General features: G+C 46.0%; 1 protein-coding gene across 1 annotated transcript; it reads right to left on the reverse strand.

Moving 5' to 3' along the window:
- Positions 1-7,964: 7,964 nt before the first annotated feature.
- On the reverse strand, positions 7,965-8,893 carry LOC142401634 (odorant receptor 131-2-like). Its single transcript, XM_075487100.1, has one exon. The coding sequence runs from the start codon at positions 8,842-8,844 to the stop codon at positions 8,110-8,112; it is 735 nt and encodes a 244-aa protein (XP_075343215.1). The 5' UTR covers positions 8,845-8,893; the 3' UTR covers positions 7,965-8,109.
- Positions 8,894-9,854: the final 961 nt, after the last annotated feature.

Genomic DNA, 9,854 nt, shown 5'->3' on the forward strand with positions numbered 1-9,854 from the left:
TGTATCAGCAGGCTGGAGTCTGTGTTTGCTTTGAGAAAGGCTGCTCTGGTTTACCTGCTATCACATTTCACATATCAGCTTTGTCCAAGTCTAGGTTCAGGTTGAGCATAGTTAACAGTTCAGGAACAGGAAATATGATCTATTCTTAGATTAGTTGACAATGTTGTTGATAAAAACGAGATAAGCACTGGGTTAATTTGATCTGATCGTGCAGTTCAGCACTGATGATAGTTAGATAAACGCATACATTGGAGAAAAAAGTGAAAATATAAACGATCCACCTGTTGACCTGTTGACTGAAAGACTAAAGAATCACTGATTTAGTTTGTGTCCCTAAAACACTTCAGATGCAAAACATCTTGAACACACATTGTTAAAAACTTAAAGTCATACAAAGACTCTTCACCTGTGAAGATAGGTGTCAGGTCAGCTCCTGTTTCCTTGTGGGCAAAGCTGGTCTGCTTAGTTTACTTGACCCAACGTTTAATTTATGAGCTCTTTCCTGGCAACCTGATCCCATGCATCATGTTAACATGGTTACCAGATCACTGATGGGTCATGAAATCTCTCCTCCAGTTAGTAACTACTTCAGTCAGTCGTTTCACTATAATATGTACTAGTTTAAGCTACATTTCACATTTTATCAATTACTGACAAAAACTAATGGGTATAATTGTATTCACATTATGAAATATTTACTCATTTAATAGTCCTGACTTCACAAAGTACCAAAACAACAACTTAAAGTTCATGTTCAATTACAAAACACAATAATATAGAAAACTATGGAGGGAATAAGAATGTTTTTTCTTCAGATAAGAATACATTTATATGACCTTAAAGGGGTCATATTGGGCTTTCTGAGGTTTCATGTCTTCAAGTGAGTGAGATGGTGTTATTGTGCATGTAAAAGCTCTGCTAGCCAAAAAGTAAAAGGTAGACTCCAAATATAATTATTTCCCACACTGCACATCACAAACAAAAGAATAATATACACTTTCTTTTTTTAATTCAAGATATTTTTTTATTGAAGTTTTCTCAACATAACAAATGTGCAGTGTTTCATAGTCAATACAGAGATATGATTATGGGTATACATCAATCACAGCATGCACAAGTGAGATGTACAAGAATACAGAAATAAAAGAATGAAAATAAATCAAATAAAATCGAACAGTGTACAAAGTAATCCCTCCCATGTCACAGCCAGGTTACTAGTCATAGTATAAGATCACTGTTACGCCGAAAGCTAGGACTGAGCCAAAAATGTGCAGCATAGCTGAGCTGTACTCAAGGGCCAAGCCTTTACAGAGTCTGGAATACTTTTAGGAAGGGGCCCCACACCTTCTGGAACTTCTCATTTGATTGCTGAAGTGAGTATCTAACCTTCTCCAGTTTTAAGCAGGACATGACGTCTTCCAGCCATTGCGCATGAGTGGGAGGAAAAGCATCCTTCCACCTGAGCAGAATTGCTCGTCGGGCCAGAAGGGAGGCAAAGGATAAAGTGCGTTGCTTTGCTATAGTTCTGTCAGAACCACTCTCGTCAAAACGAGACGAGAAACAGAGATGAATTTCAGAAGCTTATTCTGAATGCATACAATTATGTTTGGCGGTATGGCTCTGTTCGGAGGAAGTTCCCGACTTTTCCATGAGCTCCATGGAAGCCAAGACAGGGAACAGCAGCATCCTCAGGTGGAGTGCCTTCCATTTGCTGTAAAGGCAACAAACCCCCTAGAACAGAGCAAGCAACAATGAACAACAGTATGACATTGTTTGGCAATGAGAAGTCGGTGGAGCAGGGGAGGTGGTGGGTGCAAGCAGAGAGCAAAAAAAAGCAGTGACAGCAAACCAAGTTTAAATGAAGTGCCCCAAATGCCAGCATCCAATTGCGAGCAGCAGCTGATTACCCATTGAGCGCAGCTGGCCATAAGGGTTGGGTCGGCGTCAGCCAATAGGCAAAGGGCGCGTTGACTACGTGGTCTGCCAGAACTACCGCGATGCTCCATTTAGCTTTTTCTCCCCTGCCATGACCCCAAACAGAGCAGTCGGTGGGTTTGGTTCTAGATACTCTTTCTGATCTAACCCCCTTTCCGTTTCACTAAGTTATATTCAAAACCACCCAAAGCAGAATTTGTTCAGCCCTAAAACAGTTAGATCTGAGTCCAGAAACTCAAGTTAAGGCATCAACATGCTATAATGTAACCATGTCAGGAGGGATACATCATCATCCCTACCAACAAAGAATGGGTACCATGTTCTGTTACAAAGCCCTAATCATCCTCATGTAAAGATAACATTGAAGCGTGTGGCCCTTTCCTAATATTAAGAGACAAAGTATTGTCAGAGTGGGGTGGGTGAGGTAGGACATGGATGCAGACTTTTGAAAAAGCAAACTTGATTTATTTTCACAAAAACGCTTAACACAAAACACGGCTGAGCCGGAAAACGAACTAAACCGTGAGAAAAATATTTTGACTATGAAAAAACACTGAACTTGACTTGACATGACATTAAATTACTTAGCTTGGCTTACTGTGACAAGGACCATGGATGACGGAGTAGGATCTGACAAACTGAAAGGGGAAACCTGGAAACTAAATAGAGGACTGGGAGTGAGTAGTGACAGGGTGCAGCGGGTGGCAATAACAGACAGGTGAGGGGAATGAACTAATGATCAGAGTGAGGGAAAAACAATGGCAAAACTAAAACATGGCAAAGCTTAACTAAACAAAGACTTAAAAACTAACAAATAATAAAACATGAAACTAAAAACATGGGGAAAGTCCCATGGGCGTGACAGAGCCCCCCCCCCCCCCCCCCTCTAGGGATGGATCCCGGAGGCGGTCTGGCGGGCGGCCAGATTTCCTGCGACGAGGCGGCAGGAGGCGGTCTGGCGGGCGGCCAGACTTCCGGCGACGTGACTGCAAGGGCCGATCTGGCATGTGGCCAGAGTTCCGGCCTCGAGTGGCAGGAGGCGGTCTGGCGGGCGGCCAGACTTCCTGCGACGAGGCGGCAGGAGCCGGTGTGGCGGGCGGCAAGGCTTCCTGCGACGTGGTGGCAGGAGGCGGTCTGGCGGGCGGCCAGGCTTCCTGCAACGTGGCGGCAGGAGGCGGTCTGCGGGCGGCCAGGCTTCCTGCGACGTGGCGGCAGGAGGCGGTCTGCGGGCGGCCAGACTTCCTGCGACAAGTCGGCAGGAGATGGTCCGGGCGGGTGGCCCCACAGCCTGGGTTAGCCTCAGAGGCCGAGTTAGCCAGAGCCACGGAGCCCGAGTTAGCCTCAGAGGCCGAGTTAGCCAGAGCCACGGAGCCCGAGTTAGCCACAGCCACAGAGCCCGAGTTAGCCTCAGAGGCTGAGTTAGCCAGAGCCACGGAGCCCGAGTTAGCCACAGCCACAGAGCCTGAGTTAGCCTCAGAGGCCGAGTTAGCCAGAGCCACGGAGCCCGAGTTAGCCACAGCCACAGAGCCCGAGTTAGCCACAGCCACAGAGCCTGACTTAGCCACAGCAACAGAGCCTGACTTAGCCTCAGAACCCGAGTCAGCCTCAGAGCCCGAGTCAGCCACAGAGGCCATAAAGCCCGAGCTGGCCCCCACAGAGCCCATGGGGCCCCAGCACCTCCCTCCCACCCTCAGACTTTTGGGATGTCTGGGATCCAACCCTTAAGGGGGTGGCTCCCCCCTCGCCGGATGTCTGGCCGCCAGCCGGACGGTCTCCGGCCGCCTTGTCGCAGGATGTCTGGCCGACCGCCAGACTGCCTCCTGCCGCCTCGTCGAAAGGAAGCCTGGCCGCCCGCCAGACCCCCTCCTGCCACTTGAAGCCGGAACTCTGGCCACATGCCAGGGGAATGAACTAATGATCAGAGTGAGGGAAAAACAATGGACAAACTAAAACATGGCAAAGCTTAACTAAACATAGACTTAAAAACTAACACATGATAAACCATGAAACTAAAAACATGGGGTAAGTCCCGTGGGCGTGACAGAGCCCCCCCCCTCAAGGGAAGGATCCCAGACAACCCAAAAAGTGGGTGGGAGGGAGGAGCTCGAAGCCGGAGGCGGTATGGCGGGCGGCCAGACTTCCTGCGATGAGGCGGCAGGAGGCGGTCTGGCGGGCGGCCTGACTTCCTGCGACGAGGTGGCTGGAGGCGGTCTGGCGGGCGGCCAGACTTCCGGCGACGTGACTGCAAGGGCCGATCTGGCATGTGGCCAGAGTTCCGGCCTCGAGTGGCAGGAGATGGTCCGGGCGGGTGGCCCCAGAGCCTGAGTTAGCCTCAGAGGCCGAGTTAGCCACAGCCACGGAGCCCGAGTGAGCCACAGCCACAGAGCCTGACTTAGCCTCAGAGCCCGAGTCAGCCACAGAGGCCATTAAGCCCGAACTGGCCCCCACAGAGCCCATGGGGCCCCGGCCCCTCCCTCCCACCCTCAGACTTTTGGGATGTCTGGGATCCATCCCTTAAGGGGGGGGCTCCCCCCTCGCCGGATGTCTGGCCGCCAGCCGGACGGTCTCCGGCTTCTCCTCCTGCCGCCTCGTCGAAAGGAAGTCTGGCCGCCCGCCAGACCGCCTCCTGCCACTTGAAGCCGGAACTCTGGCCACATGCGAGATCGGCCCTTGCAGTCACGTCGCAGGAAGTCTAGCCGCCCGCCAGACCGCCTCCAGCTACGATCCCCTCCCTCCCACCCACGTTTTGGGTTGTCTGGGATCCATCCCTTGAGGGGGGCGGGGTCTGTCACGCCCATGGGGCTTTCCCCATGTTTTTAGTTTCATGTTTTATCATGTGTTAGTTTTTAAGTCTATGTTTAGTTAAGCTTTGCCATGTTTTAGTTTTGCCATCGTTTTTCCCTCACTTCCCATGTTCAGTTCATTAGCTTCACTCACTTCACCTGTGTTTTCCCCATCAGCTGCACTCATTAACTAATCACTCCCAGTTCCCTATTTAGTTTCCAGTGTCCCCTGTCCTTTTGTGAGATCCTTACACACCTACCACGATTCCTGATTTCCCACTCATGTGATGGAGCCAAATGGTCAACATCAACTGCAAATAGCAGACTACCCTCAGACTACCACACACAGCGCCCTCTTGACCTCGACTACACCTTGACACCCTGTCCATGAATATCACAAACAGGAGTGGAGACAAGGCACAACCTTGGCAGAGTTCAACACCCACGTCGAACAAGGCCGACTTAATGCCGAGTATATGGACACAGCTGTCATATTGGGTATACAGAGACCGAACAGCCCGCACTAGCGGCCCCTGCACCCCATTTTCTCAAAGCACCTCCCACAAGACCTCTGGGGGCACACAGTCGTAGGCCTTCTCCAAGTCCACAAAACAGATGAAGACTAGATGAGCAAACTCTCATGCCCACTCAGTGATCTGTGAGAGGGTGAAAAGCTGATCCATTGTTTCACGGCCAGGGCAGAACCTGCATTGTTCCTCCTCAATCTGAGGTTCAACTATCAGACGGAGCCTCTTTTTCAGCACCCCAGAATAGACTTTCCAGGGAGGCTGAGAAATGTGATACCCCGGTAGTTGGCACACAACGTCCGATCCCCTTTTTTAAAAATAAGGACAAGCACCCCGGTTTGCCAGTCCAAGGGTACTGCACCCAAGGTCAACGCGATATTGCAGAAACGTGTCAGCCACGACAGCCCCAAAACATCCAGAGCCTTATGCATTTCCGGGCGCATTTCATCCACCCCCAGGGCCTTGCTGCCAAGGAGTTTTTTGCCTCCGGCTCTGACTCCTGTACAGGACGCATGTCCCTCGGGTTCAGAAGCTACTCAAAGTGTTCCTTCCACCATCCAACGATATCCTCGTTTGAGGTAAAAGGATCGCCACTCCTTCCGAAGAAAGCTTGAGCAAGACTACTCTGACCCGTCCTGTGTCACCGTATGTTGCCCCAAAACCACTTTGAGGCCGACCGAAAGTCACTTTACATGGCCATCCCGAACTCCTCCCATGCCACAGATTTTGTTTCCGCAACCGCAGCCGCCCTTCTAGCCTGTCAATATCCATCTACTGCATCAGGGGCCTCCCGAGCCAACCAGGCCCTGATGGCCTCCATCTTCAATCTGACGGCTTCCTGAACAGCTGGGGTCCAGCAGTGGGTTCTTGGGTTGCCGCTGTAAAAAAAAACAACAAGGAATTGACCACAGCTGCATCCGGCCGCTTCCAAAACGGAGGTTATGAACAGAGTCCACTCGGACTCTATGTCCCCTACAAAGTCAGAACTTCTGACGGAGGTGGGAGTTGAAATCATTCCGAACAGGTACCACTGCCAGCCTTTCCCAGCAGACCCTCACAACACGCTTGGGTCTACCAGGTCTGGCCCGCAGTTTTCCCCGCCATCTTATTTAACTCGTCACCATATGGTGTCATGTGGGCTGCCCGGCCACCAAGCGCTTGCCGACGAACACTACCCCTGGGTCTGGCTCCAGGAGTGGGTCCCGGCAACCCTATACCGGGCAGGGTACATGTTTTCTTGTGTTCCTTCTTCATGGGGGTTTTCGGATCGCGTTCGTCTGGATCTGTTCACCTTGGGAGAAACTACCAGGAGCATATAGCTCCATATGACATACCTCTGGAGATCACAACACCACGCAAGCCCGTCTGCCCCAAAAAGGACACGATGCAGGAAGGGCCAAGTAAAACCATGATCCATTCTTCAATCTGTGTTTAACTTTTATTACAGCCCATATGTAACCTAATAATGTTAAAACCACTACAGTACTGCACATAGTTACGAAAGTGAAAGTAGCAGACAAAGCCTTTCCCTGGTTGGGTCAGGATTGCTAGCTCTGGGGATGTCTGACCCTTTCTCCCGATCTAGCTTTTCTTGAAAATTCCATTTTGAAAATGGCTTTAAAAGTACATCTGCTACCAAATTAATGTCTTCTCTGTTCATCTGTTCAAGAAGCAGCTATCAAATCATGAAAATGCTTTGGCATGTGCTAGTCTACAAATGACCTCTATCTGACCATCCAATTAATGGACTTAAAGATGTTGAGGTGATTGTACGCTGCAGGATGGCGTCAGTGTCGGCAACTTGAAATCTGATTATTTAAAGCCAATGAATCTGATTGGTAAAAGCCAGTTAAATTGACATTGATTTTAAGTTTTAGGTGCCTGCACTGTTGATTCTGATAGCCTGAAGGCAGGTTTCTTTGAGATGACAACACATGATGGATGAAAAATGATTCTATAAAAGCTATAACATAAACTGACTGGAATAAACAATACTGGAACCAGCACAACCAAGAAAAATGTATGAAATGAAGAAAATAAAGTATCTGGAGTCATTTTATAAATATTCATGAAAAAAAATACAGATTAGTTCCATCCATAAACTCAACAGTCTCACAGAAGATTGTGAAATTGTTCAAAACTATAATCTAGAAATACACTTTTCAGCCATTTTATAAAATCATAACAACAGAAATATTTATCATATCACACTGACACTTTTAGATTATTTGGTGATGAAGATACACAGGAGATCTTAGTTTTTGTTTTTTATTCACGTATTAGGTTATCTATCAGAGATGCTCTTCGGTCAGGATTAGACATGAAGAACTATGTAGTTGAATTTAGATATTTAGGAAGTATTGGTACATGCTAAGCATTACAAATACTTTGTTAGGGTTTGGAAAATGTAATGCTTTTGTTAAAGACATTAATACTCAAATTCCTGTTGTTTTGCTGATGACAAAAAATGTGCTGGACACAAACAAAATGTCCTACTAGGGCACAAAAAATTGAAAATATTAGGATGAATACAAAGATTTTGGTTTAATAAATTTTTCTACTTTTTCTGTTGAACCGGGTTAATATATTGAATATTTGCTCAATTTGACCAAGGCTTTGTTATAACTGAGTTTTACCGTTCTCGTATTCTAAAACTGAGATATTTTTGGAAAAATAAAAAGTGTTCAGTACTTAACCTTTTATTTTTCAACTTTTGAAGAAACTACAATCATGAAATAAAGACCATTTGAGAGTTGAAGTTGCTTTTATTGGAAATGAATGCTTTTGAAAATAATGTCACCTGTAAATGTCACCTCAGGTTTGAGGGGTAAATTGATGCAAATGTTTCTCAAAGTCATAACGGGTTAAGGGGAAACTTTTGGCTTTACTGAGATAACTGAAAGTTTAATTTGACAGCATAGATTGTACATGAGGACAGGTCTGATGGTCTGATCTCTGAGGCCATAGATCAGTGCACTCAAACACCTGGGAAGAATGATAAAAAACACATAAAAAAAGTTCTGGATGCGTAATAGTACACTAAAGAGAACAAGTTTTGAGACGGCAATTAATAATGGGTTATGTATCGTTGAGGAGATACTGAAGCCCAGCTGCACCAGATGCATCAGCAGTGTGTTACGAGCCTTAAGAGCTGAAGCTTTGTCTGTGGAGGCTGACCTGGCTGCTATAATTACAACAATATAGGTGGAGGTGATCGTCATACCAGCAGAAATAAACAGAAAATAATTGTAAGCTCTGTCATAATCGTAATATCGTTGTGTAAGAAACATGGAAGCTGATTTACATAAGGTGTTCATCTGCAGAGTTTCTAGTTCTTCAAAGGGAAATTCTAACAGCAAAAGAATCTGAATGACAACATTAGTAAAACAAATGGCCCAAACCACAATAACAGCCACTGCTGTGTTTCTGATGGTGATGATGGAAGCGTGCCTCAGAGGGTAGCACACTGCTACACATCTCTCCAAAGACATCACCACCAGTATCAGAGGGGAGACTGGATTTGTTAGGTTACCAATCATTTGGAAAACACCACATACAGGATATGTCAGAAATATTCTAGAGAAGGACAATATGTACATCAACTGACTCAGTGTCAGCTGAACGGTGTCTGCAAAGAGGAGGTTATAAAGAAGAATGTAGCGGCAAGTTTCACGAAACACTGGTTTACTCCTCAAAGTGTACAACACGGTCCCATTAATGAAGAGGAATATACAGCAAGGAACTGTAGTCAGAGTGGTATACAACACTCTTTCTGGCCACCCTAGTCCAACAGTTGTGTTGGACATCTCACAAATAACATTTAAGAAATCAGAAATATCAATATGTTAATGTCACTGGACGACAAAAATCCTACAAATCCACTTTAGTCTCCTTTGTAAACGCAGTGATGATAGTTAGATAAACACATACATTGGAGAGAAAAGTGAAAATGTAAACGATCCATTTGACTGAAACATTAAAGAATCACTGATTTAGTTTGTGTCCCTAAAACACTTTAGATGCAACACATTGTTAAAAACTTAAAATCATACAAAGACTCTTCACCTGTGAAGATAGGTGTCAGGTCAGCTCCTGTTTCCTTGTGGGCAAAGCTGGTCTGCTTGATTTACTTGACCCAACATTTAATTTATGAGCTCTTTCCTGGCAACCTGATCCCATGATGCATCATGTTAACATGGTTACCAGATCACTGATGGGTCATGAAATCTCTCCTCCAGTTAGTAACTACTTCAGTCAGTCTTTTGACTCGAATTTGTACGAGTTTATGCTACAGTTCACATTTGATCAATTACTGACAAAATCTTAAAAACTAATGGGCATAATTGTATTCACAATATGAAATATTTACTCTTCTAATAGTATTAATTACTGACTTAACAAAGTACCAAAACAACAGCTTAAAGTTCATGCTTATTTACAAAACACAACAATATTGAGAGAATAAGAATGTTTTTTCTTCAGATAAGAATAAATTTATATGACCTTAAAGGGGTCATATTAGACTTTCTGAGGTTTCATGTCTTCAAGTTAGTTATGGGTGCCAATGCCGAAGGCACTAGACACACATATCACTCCTGTGCCAGACTCT

This window comes from Odontesthes bonariensis, chromosome 16 (genome assembly GCF_027942865.1).
Source record: "Odontesthes bonariensis isolate fOdoBon6 chromosome 16, fOdoBon6.hap1, whole genome shotgun sequence".
Taxonomy (NCBI): domain Eukaryota; kingdom Metazoa; phylum Chordata; class Actinopteri; order Atheriniformes; family Atherinopsidae; genus Odontesthes; species Odontesthes bonariensis.